The sequence below is a fragment of the Macadamia integrifolia genome, chromosome 5 (assembly GCF_013358625.1).
Source record: "Macadamia integrifolia cultivar HAES 741 chromosome 5, SCU_Mint_v3, whole genome shotgun sequence".
Taxonomy (NCBI): Eukaryota; Viridiplantae; Streptophyta; class Magnoliopsida; order Proteales; family Proteaceae; genus Macadamia; species Macadamia integrifolia.
The window spans coordinates 42212854-42233202 of record NC_056561.1 but is presented as its reverse complement, the minus strand read 5'-3'; the positions used below and the strand labels follow the sequence as shown (position 1 = coordinate 42233202).

Below are 20349 nucleotides of genomic sequence, written 5' to 3'. Positions count from 1 at the left end.
ACGAGTGGATCTGATTAGTACTGGAGATCAATCTCAACCAATGTAGATCCAATTCAAGCAATTGTAGTTATGGCAATTGAGTCTCGGAAAAGGATGTATGGCATTCATTCAGCTAAAAATGAATGAAGCCAAAAAGGGTGGAAATGGACTGGGTCTAATTCAATTCAAAGTTTAACCCCAACCTCAAATTATTATGGATGGAGTTTTCCTTCGCCCATAATGAAAGGGAGTGAATCTCTTAAACCATAGGGTGTCTCAGACTTTAGTAAGAGACGAGATTTAATGCTGAAATTCATCATTTAAGGAGTCCAATTATATTGTCAAATCACCTTGGTAAAGAGAGAATTGGGTAACCAAAAACTTTCTCCAATTTCTCCACAAATGCATTGTATTGCGACAAAACACATGTATAACTAAATGAGTTTAACTTCTTATCGCCACTTTGGTGGCATTTGATTTTTATAACCACGTATCATTTTCGTCATTTGACAACTTAGATGGGGTTGAAATTTTTTCAACTGGAAGACCACATGGTCTATTGTTCACATGTCAAGTTTCAAACGAGAACTAGCCATGGCGGAACAAATTGCTCAAAATTCCAGAACTATGAGGTCATGGACATACATAGCAAGATACGCCGTACATGGATGAAAAATGATTGAATTTGAGATTGAAATTAGACATATGGTTGATTCTTATTATTCCTTAGATACTCAATGACCGGATTTGCCAAAATACTTTTTCACGTGATAGAATGAGAGCATGGTTATAATGCATTTGTCACCATTACGATGACAATAAGATTTTCTCAACTTAAATTGATTTCATCAGAACTTGAAAGTGTCAAAAGGACTTTTGAGGAGGAAAAAAAAAAAATCATATGAGGGGGACATAGGGTATCTTGACAGGCTTAGAGAACCCTTGCACCTTAAAAGATACCAATACCGATATTGAATGTGTCTAAACAATAAAATATAAATAATAGAGATGGGAGTTAATGATGAACCCAAAGTTCAATCATGGCATCTCATCATCATTGGTAAAGATAGTCACATTTTCCATTCCCTTCCAAGATGGAGCCTTAAGGCTTTGCTAACGGTTGGAAATATGGATAGAGGAATTTTATGTAACATCTATATTGTTACCACGCAATTTATTGGGCTTTCTGTTGTTGGTTATGGTTTGGTCTCCAAATATCAACTAGAATAAACACGGAACACTAGAACAGTGACAACCTAAGCCCTGTTTATAATGGACTTGCAATAAGATTGATTCCAAATTTCCAATAGTGATGAAATACTTTGTTAGGTTAGGGGCAAAGCAGCCTGACGCGTTGCGGCGCCCTACCTTGTCCACTGAGGCTCCGGAGTTTACTGGATCGAAGTAGGAAATTCTCAATCCGCTCGCCAGCAGCACAGGGGTTCGATTCCCGTTATACGCGATGTGGCGAAAAAGACTAAAAAAACGAGATATGCCTTGCCTGCATTAAGATTTAAAACTTGTCGTCTACTTCTAGGAAATGTTCGGAACAGATAACTTACAATATCACAAGAAAAAAAAAAGTGATGAAACAGTAAAGCCCCGTTTCTAAGATGGGAATTTGGGGAGGGAATGTTGTCAGATACACATGTTACCAGGGTGAAAGACAATGAAAATAAAGATGAGAGTTAATCTTTCCCACCCCAGCAGTGATTGGCTTGCTCAATGTGAAATCATCCCAAGAGGAGCTGAACCTGGTTTCATTCATGGTTTATTTCCTAATCCCTTAAAAAACAGAGCACAACGACCAAAGCTCAATCAGGGTGGAATCGTATTCAAATAGCGTGATTGTCGCTTCTTGGGAGGAGAAAATTTTGATGAGAGAGAGAGAGACAGAGAGAGAGATTCATACTTTTTCCCCACAAAAAAGAAATCTTGTTGCAGAACACCAAGCATAGGGGTAGGACTTTGAAACAGTCGTTTCTCCATTATTCTCCAATTCATTCACTCAATTCTTATGAGCTTTTTTCTCTCTTAATCCATGGAATTGAGATATGGTGGAAGAAAGTTGGTGGAGATGGAGATCTTCTCTCTCCTGGAGATAAGCCGAACTGTCGAAAGCGGAAGAACGAGGGTTGGACAAAGAAGAAGATTTCGCCTTCCATAAAGGAGGATCTGATCACCAACAAGGCTGTTGATTCAGTGTTTGATAATTAGGAACCGTTTTACTATGAGAATGATTCATGTACGAATGGGTTGGTATCAAATTTCCAGAATTGCAGGATATAAACTGTTATTTGTGATGAGGTGACTGTCACGGAAGACAATGGTGCTACTGTTCGAATAGTGCATCAGGTTTCAGAGCCTGATTTTCAAAGAGAGAAGAACGGAATGGGTGAGGAGATAGAGAGGGATGTAGCAGAGAGATGGGATGAACGTTGACGGAAGGTGTTGCAACGGTGGTGTGACTTTGCATTGACAGTAGCAGCTAGAGTAGATGACAGAAATTTGGTTTCTTCCATTGCGAGCCGTTGCAATGTTTCCCACCCCCACAAAGTCCTGAAAGGGCATGGAGTGAAGGCAGACAGCCTGAAAAACCCTTTTTTTTTTTTAACTCTTCCACCCTAAAATAACCAAACACTTCACTTTCCCATGCTTTTGGGAAAGTAAGTACAATTCTCCTTACCCCTTAAATCACACCTCATCAAAATCCCTCAAAACAGACAGGCCCCAAGGGTGTCAATCGGGCTTCATAGGCTAGGGCACAAATTTGCTATTATTCAATTAGTCAGTTGGTCAATAATCAGACTCACGGTAATCAGGCTTTAAGCAGGCCAACTGTAATCAGACTACTATCGAACTATTAACAGGCCTTAAACGAGCTCTAATCTGGCTAAATGGCTTAAACAAGCAATAAATAGTTGATTAACGATGTGGGTTGAGAGCCTGTTGGGCTACAACCCAACACCATTATCGACCTTGGGCTAGGCCCAACACCAGACTGATAGGTTACTGACCGATTGGTCTGGTGTTGGGCTTGAACTGTTGGAGCCCAATCTGACCGAGAGAGAGAGAGAGAGAGAGAGAGAGAGAGAGAGTATTTCTCTGCTAGCCAATTCTCACCCTTGTAGGATTCAGATCCTCTCTAGCTGTTGGGACACTCAGCGTGGCATTTGAGGACTGGGAGGACCTGGACACACAACTCAACACATGAATTTGTATCCCCAAGTCTTTCTAGCCGTCAAATGCACATTGGGCTTCTCAGTGGCTGGAGAGGATCTGAGTCAATTTCAAGATTATGTTGCTGGAGCTATTTTGATAGGGAAGTAGCCAACGTTCAAGATTTCAAAAATCAATGAATCAGATCAAAACCGATACCAATTATTGGCATTTTTAATTGAAACATTCCCTCCAAGATTCACCTGAATCAATGGATTTTGAAATTAATTGACCAATTCTAGGGTTGATATGAGGGGAAAGCAGTCGTAGAAGCCTTGCTTTATAGAGATTGTTATGAACTGGTTAGATGAAGTCATTCTCCAGGACGCTAGGTAAAGCTAATTGTATTAGTTCTCTTCAATCAAATCAAGAATCCTTTTATCTACCAAAAGAAAAAAAAAATCAATAAGCCTTTTAATTGACAAGCTAGCAAACCCACCTTCTTAGAACCCATTTTCGAGTCGATCTGAATCAGAATCGACAGAGACCGATTCCCATTTTAAAAACCCTGCCGACAAGCCTTATGATAATATAGAAAATGGACGGTTAATATTACTCTAGAACTGCATCTACGGTTTAGATACAGGCCCTACAACCATTCCCAATATTAACTGTTCAACTACCAAGATTCCATGATTGGCTGGGCCAGTGGGGCCATTCTCAAGTTCAAAAGACAAAGTAAGTAACGTTCTTCTTCTAACCTCTTAACCCGCCAAAAACACAGCTTTTTTTAACACAAGAAAACTAGAGGACTCAAAACAGTCACCCAAAAATTACAATTATACCCTTAAAGCTCCACTCACGAGGATTAGATTAACCTCTGCGGACTCTGAAATTGACTGGGGAGGGAACAAAATTTCTCTGCAACATCTGACTGCAAAAAAGCTGCTAAGAGAATGGAAATGTTTACACCCTTAATCAACAATCATATTTACTATTCTGCCATTCCCTTCATGTCACTATCTAGCATCTGGAATCTGGATTGGTTCTCTAGGGTTAGGATTATTTTTCATTTCTGTCCTCTTGTTCTCGGAATTTGGAGAGTCTCTAAACAGGTTTGGTTTTGTGGTACTTAGACCATTAATGTTGTTTCTTTTGTTTATGTTTTTAAATGGTAAATAAATTCAAACTGAAGATTCCAGGCCCTTTTTTCAAAATTTTCTAATCCTCTGGAATGCATGATTTCTATTTGTTTAAGGTTCCATTGTCCTTGCAAAAACAAATGTGGGTAGTTGAGAACTTGAGATAAGATTTTGGGTTTGCATTACAGCTTGGATTGATGATTGCTGTGACCTGTAACTTGGTGAATCTCTATCCCAGGCATCCTTTGGATCCGTGATTTCTATTTGTTAAGATTTCGTTCTTCTGCTCCTTGCTATGACGAATGTGGTTAGTGGTAGATTTTGAGTTTGTGTTTCTGCTTTTCTTCTAGTAGGTATTAAAATGGGTTCTTTCTTTACTGCTTGGATTGATGATTGCTGTTTGCAGTGAGCAGAAACTGGGTGAACCTTTATTCCAGGCCCCTTTTTTAAAAAAAATTCCTAAATCCTCTGGATGCGTGACTTATATTTGTTTAAGATTCTGTTCTTCTGCTCTTCGCTATGAAAAATGTGGGTAGTTGATGTTGTGGTAGATGTTGGGTTTGCATTTCTGCTTTTCTTCTATCAGGAAATAAAATGGGTTCTTTCTTTTACTGCTTGGGTTGATGATTGCTGTTACTACGCTTTTTTAAAATTTTCTTAATCCTATGGATGCGTGATTTCTATTTACTTAAGATTCTGTTCTGCTGCTTGCTATGACAAATGTGGGTTGTTGTAATACATTTTGGGTTTGCATTTCTGCTTTACTTCTAGTAGGAATTAAAATGGGTTCTTTCTCTTACTGTTTGGATTGATGATTGCTGTGATCAGAAACTGGGTGAACCTTTATTCCAGGCCCCTTTTTTAAAATTTCCTAATCCTCTGGATGCATGATTTATATTTTCTTAAGAATCGTTCTGCTGCTCCTTGCTATGACAAATGTGGGTAGTTGTAGTAGATTTTGAGTTCGTGTTTCTGTTTTTCTTTTAGCAGGAAAGAAAATGGGTTCTTTCTTTTGCTACTTGGGTTGATGATTGCTGTGACCAGAAACTGGGTGAACTTCTGCTGCTTCTCCTCTCTTTAGGTATGATTCTTCTTTGGTTATATCTTTGCTTGCATTTTCAGTGAATCCGGAGTCTTTTTAATCCTTATCAAAGTTTCTGATCAGGATATCTTTGAAGTTAATGGTGGAGACGTATTGATTCGTTTGACTTTAACGGTTATGGATTTGGTGGAAAATGAAGATGTGTAATGGAGACTCCGCTTTCTGTTTGTAATTGAAATTGTTCTTCACTGACTAGAAATTTAGATTTGTAGGTTATAGAACCGAATAGAGGATGTCTGATGGACAGCGGCATTCTGTTGATATCCCTCTCTCTAAAGCTCTTGTAGCACTTAAAAGAGTTCGATCACTGAGGGACCCATCAACGAACTCTATCAGCAAATTGACTGCTTTTGTCGACAATTTGAACTGGGAAGCCAATTCTTGCCATGGTCTGCTGAACAGTTGCCATGTTGGTGGCCTGAAGAATCATAGTTTTCATGAATCCCAGAACTTCAGGTTAGATGGAAGGAGAGTGGATTTTGACAGTGATCCTGAATTGGGTTTCAGTTCAAGAAGATCTAGCTGCAAGTCAGTTTTATCAAAAAAATCAACTAACGTGAGAATGAGAAGCCCAGAAATTGCAAGGCTCAGAAATGTTGATGAGCGGGAGCATTCTAAATCAAAATGCGATGTGATCCATGGGAACAAATCATCCAGTGAAAGACATTTCAGTAATCATAGGGACAAAGCATTAGAGTTGGCATGTGTGCCAACTTCCAGTGACCATATAGGGCATGTTGATTCATATGGTGAACCGACCATAGGATCTGCATGCTCAGAAAGGATTGATGCTACTGTAAAAAGGAAATCTGGATATGGTGCAAGAACAAAATCATCTCTGGCAGAAGCCAACTTTGTGAGGAGTTGTGTAAGTAGTCCAAATCCATCCGTAAGCGATGGCCGGATGGAAGATTCAAGCCGCAGCACCTCACTTTTTGCAAGTGAGGAGGTGGATCACTATCATGATGGATGTGGGATTCGCTGTTGCTGGTCAAGAACCCCCAGGTTGAGAGAGTCAAAACTTTCTTCTGATTTCGAGGATTATCCATTGTTATTGAGGGAAGATGAGGAGATTAATCTATCTGGACAGGGACAGAGCTGCACATACCGTAAGAGAAAACTTGCTCATTATTCAGGCAGTCCTAGTAACTTCTGCCAGAAATTCAGGCCCATATCTTTCAATGATTTGGTTGGACAGCATGCAGTAGCAAGTTCTCTCCTGAATGCTATTTTGAAAGGAAGAATAACATCATTTTATCTCTTCCATGGACCACGTGGTACAGGCAAGACTTCAACATCTAAGATTTTTGCAGCAGCTTTGAATTGCCTTTCCTTGGAGGAGCACAGGCCATGTGGATCATGTCGAGAATGTTTGTTATTTTTCTCTGGAAGGAGCAGAGTTGTGAAGGAAGTAGATCCCATGAGAACTAATCGGACAGATAGGGTTAGGTCCCTCCTTAAGAATGCAGTACTTCCACCAGTTTCCTCACGGTTTAAGGTATTCATCATTGATGAGTGCCAATTGCTCAGAGGGGAAACATGGGCAACTATTTTGAATAGCCTAGAGGACCTTCCCCGACATGTTGTCTTTGTAATGATCACTGCTGACCTGGATAAGCTACCACGTAGTGCTGTATCTCGTTGCCAAAGGTATCACTTTCCAAAGATAAAGGAAGCAGATATTGTAAATATGTTGACAAAAATATGTGCTGAAGAAGATTTGGATTTTGACAAGGTTGCATTGGACTTTGTTGCCACAAAAGCTAATGGTTCTCTTCGAGATGCGGAGATGATGCTTGATCAGCTGAGTTTGCTTGGAAAAAGAATCACAATATCATTAGCCTACGAACTTGTAAGTGGTGGATACAACATGATTTAGTTGGTGTACTGGCACTGAGGATGCTTGTTTGGAATTTTCCTGACTTATTATTCTCTTATTTCCCTTGTCAGATTGGAATCGTTTCTGATGATGAACTGCTTGATTTGCTCGATTTTGCTTTGTCTTCTGACACTTCAAATACAGTTAGAAGGGCTAGGGATCTTATGAAGTCGAGGGTTGATCCCATGCAGTTGATTTCTCAGCTTGCAAATCTCATCATGGACATTCTTGCTGGAAGATGCCAGGCTGGAAGTTCCGAGTATAAAGGAAGCTTTTTTGGAAGGCATACCTGTAAGCTTACCTGGTTTCTTATTTATTCCCCATTTTTTGAGGTGGTTGTCTACGTATTGTCCAATTGGTTATCACTCTAGAGTGTAGACCCTGTTTGTTCGCCCAATATATGAGCAGACGTGGTTTATAGATTGTGGTGATATAATTGTTCAAACACAAGGATCTTCACCAATGGAGAAGAGGTGCAATGACGAAGCTTTTCATTAAATAAAATTTGTGTACAATGTTAGCTCTCCTTTCAAACTTATATAAAAAACTCAAAAATAAAATTTTGTTATAACATGTATGTGAATGACCCAGTTTTTGTTTTTTTTTTTTTGGATCCATATTCAGAACATGAATTTATATTCTATAAGATTGTTAATAAAGTTCATCTTGCCCAGTCATGGATATAGCTGACCCCATTTAGTTGGGAGAAGGCTTTGTTGTTGTTGTAAAGTTGTTGTTAAAAAGTTCACTCTAGCTTTCACTGCTTGCATTTTGGTGTGCATTGTCCTACTAATAGCTACTATTCTTTGTCATAGCTGAAGCAAACTTACAGAAGTTGAGGCATGCCTTAAAAGTACTTTCTGAAACTGAGAAACAGTTGAGGTCATCAAAGAATCAAACAACCTGGCTAACAGTTGCACTCCTTCAGTTAAGTTCTGTAGAATCATCATCTCTGGATACAAATGATTCAACAGTGTGCCTAAGAACTGCATCTGAGAGAGGTGTGAACGACCAGAATTTTTTATTTTATTTTTTGGTTTTAAGATACTAATGCTTGTGAGGTACAGGTCTTAAACACTAAAATTCTATCCTTTCCCATGTCTAGATGATGGCTCTGGCACCATATCTTCTACTAGAGAGATTTTGAAACATCCTGTGTCTTGTTTGTGTGATGAAAACAAGTCCCACAATTCAGAGATGCATGGAGATTTTAGAGAGAAACTAGAAACAATCTGGAGCAGAGTCATAGAAAGCTGCCACTCAAATACACTCAAGAGCTTTTTACAGAAAGAAGGGAGGTTGGCTTCTGTTTTTATCAAACAAGGTAAAGATACTGGTGAAAATTTGTATTCTTTCTAGTACATGCTTAGTGGTCATTTCTGTAATGCATATTTGAGGTGGTAGTGTTCCTGATGTCCACATGATCATATGATTGAGTGCTTGTCAAAACTTCAGGTCTGGCAATAGCTGAAGTGGAATTCTATCATCCTGATCATGTGTCCAGGGCAGAAAATTCATTGAAAATGATTGCTAGTTCGCTTCAACATGTGCTGGGTTGTAATGTAGAGATTAAAATCAATCTTGTTCCTTGTAATGCAACAAAGACTGCCAAAGTGAAGAAGCAATCCTTCTGTTTGTTGAGTTTCTCCCGTGGAATGCAAGACAAATCATGTTCAACCTCAGAAGATGGAGTTAACCAATTATATGACTCTAATTTCATCTCTGGAAAAGTAAGAAAAGGGGAAAAGTCAATTGAAACTTGCTCTGATTCTCAGTCCCAGTACTCAGTTATCTGTTCTCATATTAAAGAAGCACCAAATACCTCCAGAAATAAGGAAGTAATTTCTCAGAGCACAGAAATCTTGTCACTGCACAGATCAGTGCAAAATGATACACAAAAGGTGTCCCATTTAGGAGTTGGCTTGTGTGGAGAAGAGGGAAACAATTGTGAGAGTCGGGTTGTTGCTGTTGAAGAACCCGAGAATCAGCCAAGCTGCTTCTCAAAGACACTGAAGTTTCATAAAAGGTTATGTTCATCCAGTTCTTTGCATACTATTTGTTTGGAGATCCAACAAGGCAACAAACTTGAATTGTCTATCCCACGGAAGGCATATTTTTGTTCAAGTGATCCTTATCTTCTCTGCTCCAATTCCAACGCCTACAGTTACAACTCTGAGGATGAGGATGAGGATGGGTGAGTATTTGTTATGGCCTTTGATTTCTCTCTGCAACATTCCATGGATTGTTCATTTTTTGGATTGGTCAATATGACCATTGGCGGAAGAAGATGAAATAGTGCTTGAATATTCTTGTACAATTGTTTTATATATTTTGGCAGCCAAAGGAAGGAATCAAGGGTGAGCTCAAGGATACATTGTTGGAGAAACCCAAAGTTTCCCTTTAGAAAGGTAATGGTATGCACTTCCATTGTGGACCCCTTTGCATCTAGTTGATAAAAGCTGTTATTTAACCAGTTGAAATTATGCTGTTGTGCAGGCTTGGAAGCTGAGGCAGCAGCATCAGAGTTCTCAGTTAATGGGTAGTGTTCTACCTTGTGTGAGTGCTCAGTAGACTCAATGTAAATGCTCTCTCCAAGACATTGAAGTCATGCCATTGAAAGGTTATTGTTTATTCATCTGAAATCAACAAAAGAGGGTTGTATATTGTAATATTACCCACAAGGGCAAAATTGGACCAATGACAATGGGTGGATTGGTTCCGATTCTTAACGGGTTGGTTTTGATCTGATTCTTGATTCTGATCCTAAATTGACAACCTTACTCACAAGGTGAGGGGATATGTTCTAGACCCAAAATCTATTCTGATAATGCATACCAAATGTACCCCAAATTTCTGTGAGGGGAGAAAGTTGGGATCTTTCATCAAAGAAGTTACATGGCAGCAATATAGTTCACATGAAGAATAACTACAGGTTCCATACGGGGACTCTTTGGAATCTTCTCACTTTAGAAAATAATTAAAAAAGACTTTTAGGAGAGGAAAAATGATCACCTACAACCCCATCCTTAAAATAAGTCAGGCATCATCACTCCATTAGTCCCACATCGGATAAATAAATGATACTTCCATACTTTATATGTTTAAGGGCTACTTAAGAAATTAAAATTGGAACGATACAGAGAAGATTAGCGTGGCCCCTGCGCAAGGATGACACGCACAAATCAAGAAATGGTCCAAATTTTTTTTCAAGATTCAACCAATTTCCTTTCTTATGAAAGAATTCAATTGAATGTTTTCACTTTAGAAAATAATTAAATAAGGCTCTTAGGAATGGAAAAATGAAACTATAACCCCATCCTTAAAATAAGGAAGTTTCAACACTCCAATAGTCCCACATTCGATAAATGATACTTCCATACTTTATATATTTAAGAGCTACCAAGTGGTTATCTCTTTGGAGACATCCAAATAAAATTAGAACACATGGCTCCTGAAGATAACACTCATAAATTGAGAAATGGTCCAAATTTTTTTGAAGGTGACTCCTTGGACCATTTATTAGTAGAGACTAGAGTGTAATCTTCCATGAGGTCATGGTTTGAACTCTGCTATCTTGACCATGTGCACCTAGTGGAGTACTTATGGTTATATGGTTTTGAGAAAATTTTCTACTTATTAATGTTAAATTTGTGTGTTGTGTATCTAGTTTTTAATGTGGAGTTATGTATTTGAAATATTACTTTCGTGTTTAGTAGGGTTATCAAGAATTTCTTATCTCATTACTCTTTTTATAAAAATAGGTTGGATGATGGATTTTTTAATGATAGACATAATGCATGTAAAATATTTGGACTTGACTAATGTATATGATATATCTGATAGGCAGTTGATATCTTATTATAATTGATTGTGATGGAATTGAAAATTTATACTTAATTAACTTTAACCCGTCAATTTTTTTTTTTCCTATCTCAGCGTGTCAGCCTCTGCTTTACCCTATTAATTTACCATTAGTGGGCTCTAGCCTAGGAGACGATACGGAGGCCAGAGGGTTCTCTCTCTCACAGAGAATCGGGGTAGCTGCTCTGTCGATAACATCGCTGAGATCGAAAATGGAGAATGGAAGCCAGGAGTGGAGAAGCGTTAGGGTTTTGTGCCGTAAGCTCATCATCTCCAGTAAGGAACCGGGCCTTCAGTGGCTGATCGGATCTCCATTCTTCCCACCATTCACTATCATCTCCACCATCAGATGTCTCCACACTCTACCAGACGATCCTTTCTCCCCGGACTACACCAAAGAATCTGGTAATGTTTATCTTCTTCTGGTCTTCCTCCTCCTTTTTCTTGAATTTTGACGTAGTTCATCAATGGAACAGTTGATCTAAGAACATTATTGCCGAGAGGGTTCGATATAATCGGAGCTTTACTACCTGGAGATAGTAAGTGGGAACAAAATGCTGGTAAGGCAGTTGATGCTGCTCGTAGAATGAGAAATTTCCTCTCAGGCGACGATCGAGGCATTAGCGATACGGTGGGAGCAGTTGCGGATCCAACTAATGGTGACATTCATTTTTTCATCTCTGAACCTGAAAACTCTCTGATCCTAGGAGCCGTTACTACCGTTGTTTATGAGGAAAACCCTGACAAGTATATGTACGAAAGAGGTTGCCTGCTTCGGTGCGAGTTGGCTGTGAATTTGCCTATCTATGTTCCTACGTACAGGGATTCTGGTGAGTTTTAACACTCAATCTAGATTATGTTTTGTAATTGTGTACACTTTGACCTTGAATCCAATTTCAATTGATGTATCATCTTAGCTGCCGAGAAGGCGTTGTCTTCAGCAACTGAAGCTGTTGCGGCTCAGTTCAGAGATCCTGAGGTTGTATTTATACTGGAAGCGGTAAATGAAAGCTCTAAGGAAGTATCTCAGCCTGTCATGCTTCGTGGCATGGAATTAGATTACCAGACACATCTTTCAGATGTTCTTTTGAAGGGCGTTGCAAAAGAATTCGATGTCAATGCTATATCTTGTTCATACTTTTGTCCCAATAGTAGACCGGTTCTGTCATTTACTTATGGGGAGGTTAGTAGTATTTGCTTGTGCTTTGTTGCAACTTCGTAATTATGTGGGTAGTGTTCCACCAAGTTCCTTGGGCCGGTCTTTCATAGTTTGGTAATGTGACTTTGCGGTTATAAGCACCACAAGGTACTACACTGTCAATATCAACTCAACTCACTACAACTTATCTGCTGAACTAGTTGGGTTTGGCTTTCTGTTTCTGTCTATTAAAGGCTATTGTGTTATTGTATGATGTTCTCTCTTAAATATTCTGAGTCTTTTTTTTTTTTGGGCCTCTTCAACCCAGCTCATCTTTGGCTTCCACCTCCTTTTACCACTCTTGATCGCACCCACTGCTCGCTGGTTCAATTCAAGGGCCTCTGTTTGTTGCACATTTCTGAACCACCTCAAGCAACTTTCTCTCATCTTGGAACCTATTGGCACTACTATTAATTTTCCTCGAATGTGTAAATTGTTGATTCTATCCTCTCCTAGTATTGCCATTCATCACTACCCTTATGATGTCTATTTTGTTTGCTTTTATTGCTCAACATTGATTTCTATGCAACATTTCCATTCTTATAATTTTATAAAGTTTTACTGCTATATGTCCGTGACAATATTCCAAGCCTCACTGATTTTATTTGCAATATCCTCTTCAAGTTGGCCCTTCTTATTTATTACAAGCAGTAGACTCTTCTAATATATTTTTGAACTTTCGTTAACTAGCACCAATGTGGTTCGTTTGTTGTAAAAATTTCTTTGGTTAGAGTGCAGATATAATCCAAGTGAGTATCCTGCTGAGTAAATCAGGAAATTCTCCAAAAGCTGTGGCTCCTCTTGCCGTATATTTTCCTGGTATTGATTTTATGGTGAATCGTACTGGTATCTTGTATACTGGATAATGATTGGTGAATTTACCAACATTTTCAATTCATAGGACTGTCAATCCCTGTGTTGATGTTGCAATTCATTCTTACCAGGGATGAACATTTTGTCTTTTCAGCTTCAGAACCTGCAAGGCTTTTGGTGGTTAGCTTTAAGCTAGATATTCTTTGCTATGCTGCTATGGATCTTCCTGCAGTTCATGCTGTTTCGAAGTTGATTGTGCCAGGATTAGTTGACCAGTTAACTACTATGGAGAAGACTCTTTATCCTAATCTCTTTACACAACATCCTCAGGTAAACTTAACGTGGAATGCTTTTAACATGTCGTTTTAGGTTTTATATCAGCTTCTTATCCTCATGAAATACTGAATAATGGTTGGAGACAGTATTCTTTCTATTTGTTAGGTAAATCATTTCTTTAACTGAAATTTGTTGAAAATGAGAATGGGAAAACAGAGAGTAACTAAACAAGAAGGATTGAAGTTATGCTTAAGACCACAATAAAACATCGAACCCCACTGGCAGGAACAAGATTCAAGTTGCAGAATAAAGGTACTGTGACAAAAATTTCTGAGCCCAAGTGTGTCTAAAATCACTTTAAACACCCTATCAATTAAAATCAGTAGATAAGGGTATAAGCAGAAAGATTGAAAACTTTGGGAATAACCTTATCCTTCAGTAGACAAGGATCCTATATCCTTTTGTCTCTCTTCTCCACAATTTCCAGCATATTGTGGCTGAAAGCGTTCTCCAATTGTATGTCCATGAGGTCTAAGGGCATGAGATTCCGTTTGAATGAGCGAATGAGCTCAACCTCTTTCATGGTGAGACATAAGAAAAACCAGCTCAATTCAACTATTTACAAGAAATAGAAAGAAGAAAATAAAATGACACCTCAAATGAAATGACTAAGACTTATCTCAACTACTTGGATCTGGCTAAATGAACAAAAGTCCAGGACACTCTAATTTAAGGCCATATCTGCTTTTAACTCATTATCACTTATTTTATTCCACAAGGTTTCAGCCCCAATTCATTTCAGCCTTCTCCTGACCTAGTGACCTCTATTGTTCACCATACTGTTGCTTTTTACTGGTGTATCCATTGATCTTCCTTCCATCTTGTTGAACCACCTCAATTGAATTCCCTTCATCTTCTAACCCTTGTATAATGCTTAGATCCCCTAAATTGTGTGTGTGTGTTTTTTTTCCTCTATCCTACTTGGTACTGCCATATCCACCTCGTCATTTTCATTTGGTTTACTTCATTTTAGAACAGCTAAAATCCAAAATAGAAAAGTTAAATTTGGCATGTAGCCAAATCTTTATTTTAAGGGTTAGCAAAGCTTGTCAGACATATATCCTTGTTGCGTACCTACCTGTTATGTCCTTGTGAAGCTGAACTAGAGTTTGCAGGGATTGGCCCATGAACTGGCAAGATGCCCCATGCTAAAACCCTTATAGATAAGGGGTACCTTGGCATCTACACAAGTCTTCCTTGAATTTATATGGATGGATGGACAACCTAATATGGTGAAGGATAGGGCTAATCCGCTTTTATCATGTGCTTTGGGCAGGCTATCGACTGACTTACAAAGAGGATTGTTAGAGCTTTTATCATCCTGACAAAATCGACCCCTAGTAGGATATGTTGGCACTAAAAGTGCAGAATCATTCAGAGCTTAATACTCTCCCTGCCCCCTAAAATGGAGCTACTTAAACTTTTTTTAGATGGTAAGTAAAATTTGAATTAAACTCCCAATTCTATAATTTTATCTTTGATGCTGGAGATTTACTGATTCATGTGCTCCTGCCTCAATTGATTCGAGTTCCTTGCCAAGGATTGTATGATTCATTTAACACCCCTATCCTAGTGAATTCATGGTTTTAAATGCCAATATATTTCTACAAGTTAGCATTTGAAACACAAGATGTCTTTTGTTATTGACATCTACATCTATTAGCTAATATCTGGTTTTCCAATAAATCCTTACTCTCAAATTGATACTAATCAACTTTTGAGAAGTTTCATAATTTTTTTGTTTGCTCATGCCCTATCAGAGGGCAGAAAAATATTCAAATCCCAGTAAGCTAGATCATATGCATGACCTATGGCTTCAGTTCCTGCCTTCCCCTATCAATGTATCTTATTCATTATTACCTTAGGGGAAAGAATAAGGACATTTTAGTACTTTCCTGTTTTAATAATCAATTGGTTATGCTTGCAGCTACAACCATATCACTTCTGTCCTCCTGGGTTTGTGCATCCACTAACAGTTATCTATGAACTCAGTTATGGGGAGACCGAGATAAAACAAGGTAGGTACAACTGGAGGTCAAATACAATAATAACAGTATGTAGAGTGAAGAAATGTTGGACCATTGTTTTGACAGTGCTTTAGGCTCATAACCTTGAGCAGTATTGGACTTAAGGTTAATAGTGTAAGATGCAAATTTTTTGAATTTTAAAACCACCATGAATGTTGGGGGTCTTATGCTTCAATTGTTATGCATTTCCTTTAAAAATATCTGTTTCTGAACATTGTTATATATTCAACTTACATGCTTGATCTTTTTCTTCTTCTTCTTTTTTATTTTTATTTTGTTTTTGTAGTTTATGTGGATATCATATGCATTTTATATATCTATTTAGTTATGAAAGATCATGTCATGAAGTTTATGTTTATAGCTTCAAGACTTTTGCCTTCTAGGCGAGTAGAATGCCTTGCATCATGCCTTTGCATTAAAAGCTTTGACTGGGATAAAGTGAGGAACTACATTAAGGCCATGTGCTGGAAACACTTAATCGTGAGGATGTAATTGCGGTTGGCTAGGCCTATTCCATCTTCTTGCCATTGGCTATGCCATTAAACTGTACATGGTGGAGTTAGTTGTAAGTACCAATGCTTTTAGTTACCTAAGTGCTTGTATACAAAGGGCAAACGCCTGGAGCTATGTTGACATTCCACCGGCATGCCGTGTTTCTGTATGTGGCAATTTGTAGAACTGGAAAGTATATTCACTGCATTTCCTGTAATTGTTATTGGAAGGCTAATTAGCTAGAAGGTACCAAGATGCAGAATTGCAACTCCAAGGTTATTTATTGTACCATACATGACGGCAGATGTAAAAATATCAATATTCTACTGACGCTCCACATTAGATCCTCATGATAAAAATTTTATCGTAGAGTACATGATTGTAGAGAATCATACTCCAAACCATGTTTAGTTGTTTGGTCATTGTGAAAGTCATTTGTTCTCTTCTATTTTAATATCTGTATCTTCTCACAATTTAATAGTGCTTGTTTATACAGTTGATATTAGAAGGTCCCTACATTTAAGGCTGGGTTTACCCTTGGATCGTCCTCTTCTTCTAATTGCTAATGCTATGAAATTTTCCATTACTAAAGATCGTACAGGCAGCACTTCAACAAGAAAGGGTAATTTCCAGCCACCAGATATGCAACTGATTCTGGAATTCCATTCTGATATGTATTAATCTGGAGGATTTGTCTTAATTATAATTTCAGGTCCTGCTCTGCTTAAGGATGTACATACTGAAATTCCCAGCAGCGGGGGTTAGTCTATTTACAAGTTTACTGGAGTTATATTTCTTTTACTATTTGGTTATGACATTTATTTGAAACTGTATGAAGTTCCGAAGTCTGGACTTCTTAAGTATATGTATTTGATATTACTATTGGTTTTACTTATTATTCATTATCTTCTACCTTATGCAGTTTCTGGAGGCATTGTCTCTCTGTTTCAGGGTTCTTATGATTACCATCACTACCTTCAAGATGGGTTTGATGACTCTGTAAGGAACTTTCACCAAGCAACAATTCTGTTGCTTATTGCTTTCCCTTTCCAACCCCCTTCTTTTTCGATTCTATTTCATATTTAGCAAATGTTTTTCTATCTGGCAAGACTAGTATCTCTAGATTGACACCATGTTCCATGTGGAAGGGTGGTATGGCAACCTCGATCGAATGGATATCTAGAAAAAGGGTCTAGATTCACCACATCCAGCTATATCTAATCTGCCATGTGACAGATATTTTGTGCGTCAAGAGAAACCCTCTAGACATGCTGAACTAGAAGAACTTTGTCCTTCACATTTTGATTTTTTTTTAATCATTTCACATTGCACCACTGGTTGACCTGTCAAAACTGGCCAAAACCAGAAGTTTTAAAACCAATTCTTGTTTGCATGTTAAAGTTGCTGTTGTTTTATTAGAATGCTGTTGTTTCTGACGCAATGTGAAAAAACATCAATATAGACTGTCAGGAGTTGAATGAGCTCACAGCATATGCTTATTCTATATGTAGCCCTGCAGTTTAGTAACCCAATCGATCATGTTTATTTGTTCTCCAGGGATGGGGATGTGCTTACCGCTCTCTACAAACTATCATTTCATGGTTTAAACTCCAGCACTATACATCCATTGAAGTTCCTTCACACAGGTGGGAAAGATATTATGCATCAGAACTAATGTGATACATTTCGTCACTTGTGTACTCAGTAGCTCTACCCATCGAGCTTATTGTTTTTGCTTTAGATGGTTGGTAATGAAATTGAATATTTATTTTGATTAGCTTTGTATTTTTTTTACTATGACCACTAACCAGGTCAAGGGAGCATAAACATGTGTTAGTATATGAATAAGACTAATTTCCATGTCTGGTAGGGTTAACACCTACTATTATGGTCTACTGAACCTTTTTTTTGGGTTCTTAGAGAAATACAACAGGCACTTGTAGAGATAGGTGACAAAGAGGCTTCTTTTGTTGGATCACGGGAATGGATCGGAGCCATTGAATTAGGCTTTGTTTTGGACAAACTTCTTGGTGTAAGTATTTACATGGATTGTTTAATTTGAATTGCTTGTCAACATCTGATTGTTCTGCATACTTTACTACACTACGGTTACTTTTTCAAAAACTGAACTTTTTAAAAGAAATGATTTGCTATTTGAACAGGTCAGCTGCAAAATTATGAATGTGAGATCAGGATCAGAGCTTCCAGAGAAAAGTCGTGAACTGGCCTTACATTTTGAGAACCAAGGAACCCCAGTCATGATTGGTCAGTAAGAGTAATTCACTTTTTTCCTTCAAGTCTTTCCATGAGAATAGATCCAGAAATTGTTAAGAAATAGTGATCAGCCCAGTAAACAGTCTCGATGAGAACACACCTATAATTTCTTGTTTAATCAATGAAGTTAACTAGAAAATTTGGTCCCCTTCTTGGCTGTCGCTGCCATGAGATGGAACAGACGTAGACATTAATGTATGAAATATGATAATCCTTTGATTCTTTCTATGCTATGGGTAGACCATCTTTAGCAATGAACAAGTTAGATTTGGGGCAGTGGTAGTTTTCAGAAGAAAAAAAACACAGAAGTGTTTCTTCCACCTGAGCCTTCGTAATTTGCTGCAGGTGGTGGTGTTCTTGCCTACACCCTACTGGGAGTTGACTACAATGAGACAAGTGGTGATTGTGCATTCCTTATACTGGATCCTCACTACACCGGTAACGATGAGCTCAAAAAGATTGTGAATGGTGGGTGGTGTGGGTGGAAAAAGGCTGTTGATAGCAAGGGTAAGAATTTTTTCTTGCAGGACAAGTTCTACAATCTTTTGCTTCCTCAAAGACCCAACATGGTATGAATCAATGTAGGATGGACTTGGTGCCAGAAAATGCAGAGAAAGGATTATTGTCAGCTCATTGTAAAGCTGGATGTTATACATGCTACTGGTGAATATTATGTTGTAAATTTTGTTTATGCCACTTCTTGGAGGTTTCTTTATGTATACTCAGACAAGTTAAGTAATGGATCAAATGATGTTCTCGATACTTTCTTTGAGTAGTGAACTAAATTTGGATGCTGCCTGCTCGCAGCCAAAGAAATGGAATCTTGAAGGGTATTTTTGAAAATACCAAAACCTAGGAAGATATTTGTGAACCCAAGGGAGGGGGAAGTGAATTATTCCATTTCTTCGGCTGTGAGAGGTTGCAGCCAAGCAGCCAGATTTTTCCTTGAGGTAGATAGGTAAAGAGGCTGATTGGCTTCTGTTACTGCATCTAGCTATTAAAAAGCTTTTTTCACCCTTCTCTCTCTCTCTCTCTCTCTCTCTCATTCATTTGAAAAATCCAGATTATGCAAGTGGGTCCAATAATAAAATATGATATGTGATCAGATTCGAGATAAGAGAGGCAATTACGCTGTTAAAGAAAGAATTCAGATCAATTGAAAGGGAGTTAAGATAGATGAGATCGATCTTCTTGAGAGGAAGAAGAGAGAAGAAATCATGTATTAGATACCAATCATCCCAAACTCTTAAAATAAAATTATTTTTTATTCATCATTTTTAATTGAAATTCGTAAGTAGACTCATGAAAAGATTCTTAATCACACTTGCTCAATAAAGTAAATAAATTGAAAATAAAATTTTATCTAGTTATTAAATATTCTAATTTAACTTAAACATTTAACTATTAATTCTCTGAGTATTAATTTTAACCAGGGTTTGTAAATTAGACCTAATATAATGAATCCAACAAAATAAAAGGTCCAATCTACAGTCTACAATATAAATATTCGAAGGTCTATTTCAGCCTAAGCTGATGCATAGCCCTATATGGGACCAATGTTTAATCCAACTGCATCACATCACCTTCCTCACCCTTTTCCCCTCAAAAGTCCATGCTTTTGAGGCTGGTCTTGGCCTATGTTTGAGCCAACACAAGTTATTAAAAAAAAAAGAAAGAAAGAAAGACACCCAGCATTAATATTTAGTTTTATTGATTATTTTTTTCTATGAAAAAACTCATGACCCACCGTTGATGTGGCATATGGTCAGATGATCTAGCTATTTTGATCGGCAACATGTTCTGGGGTAGCTGTGTTAAATATTAATGTAAAAATTAAAATTATTGGCCTATTAGCTCAGTTGGTTAGAGCGTCGTGCTAATAACGCGAAGGTCGCAGGTTCGAAACCTGCATGGGCCATTTTCAAAAAGCGTTTTTTTTTTTTTTCTACCAACGCACAAAGAAAATATTTTGTTGCGAATGAACAAGATATTGAGGAATTGTCCATACGTAAGATCATAATTATTGATACGGGCCTTTTCCACATAAAAAGGGAATCTTTTGTTACAATAGAACCAGAAGTGATGTG

At 38.0% G+C, this 20349-nt stretch overlaps 2 protein-coding genes and 2 non-coding genes across 19 annotated transcripts; all 4 read left to right on the top strand.

Annotated features, from left to right (window-relative positions):
- Positions 1 to 4193: 4193 nt before the first annotated feature.
- On the top strand, positions 4194 to 10007 carry LOC122080219 (protein STICHEL-like 2). Of its 16 annotated transcripts, none has more exons than XM_042647144.1 (9): positions 4194 to 4253; positions 5271 to 5361; positions 5446 to 7234; positions 7333 to 7552; positions 8077 to 8262; positions 8367 to 8585; positions 8717 to 9455; positions 9600 to 9669; positions 9758 to 10007. In XM_042647144.1, exons 3-9 carry the CDS (start codon positions 5615 to 5617, stop codon positions 9830 to 9832), a joined length of 3129 nt encoding a protein of 1042 aa, XP_042503078.1. In that variant the 5' UTR covers positions 4194 to 4253; positions 5271 to 5361; positions 5446 to 5614; the 3' UTR covers positions 9833 to 10007. The 16 variants fall into 16 exon arrangements, with proteins under 16 accessions (XP_042503078.1, XP_042503087.1, XP_042503089.1 ...); XM_042647153.1 differs by having other exon boundaries at positions 4196 to 4253; positions 5595 to 7234; XM_042647155.1 differs by having other exon boundaries at positions 4199 to 4253; positions 5587 to 7234.
- Positions 10008 to 10357: 350 nt separating this feature from the next.
- LOC122080556 lies at positions 10358 to 10465 on the top strand. Its single transcript, XR_006140829.1, has one exon. It is a non-coding gene; the product is annotated as a U6 spliceosomal RNA (small nuclear RNA).
- Positions 10466 to 11231: 766 nt separating this feature from the next.
- LOC122080172 (probable Ufm1-specific protease) lies at positions 11232 to 19024 on the top strand. Its single transcript, XM_042647077.1, has 13 exons — positions 11232 to 11527; positions 11599 to 11952; positions 12040 to 12305; positions 13052 to 13139; positions 13288 to 13463; positions 15397 to 15487; positions 16485 to 16610; positions 16701 to 16748; positions 16911 to 16987; positions 17546 to 17634; positions 17909 to 18020; positions 18151 to 18253; positions 18608 to 19024. Exons 1-13 carry the CDS (start codon positions 11335 to 11337, stop codon positions 18835 to 18837), a joined length of 1953 nt encoding a protein of 650 aa, XP_042503011.1. The 5' UTR covers positions 11232 to 11334; the 3' UTR covers positions 18838 to 19024.
- Positions 19025 to 20106: 1082 nt separating this feature from the next.
- Positions 20107 to 20180, top strand: TRNAI-AAU. Its single transcript has one exon. It is a non-coding gene; the product is annotated as a tRNA-Ile (tRNA).
- Positions 20181 to 20349: the final 169 nt, after the last annotated feature.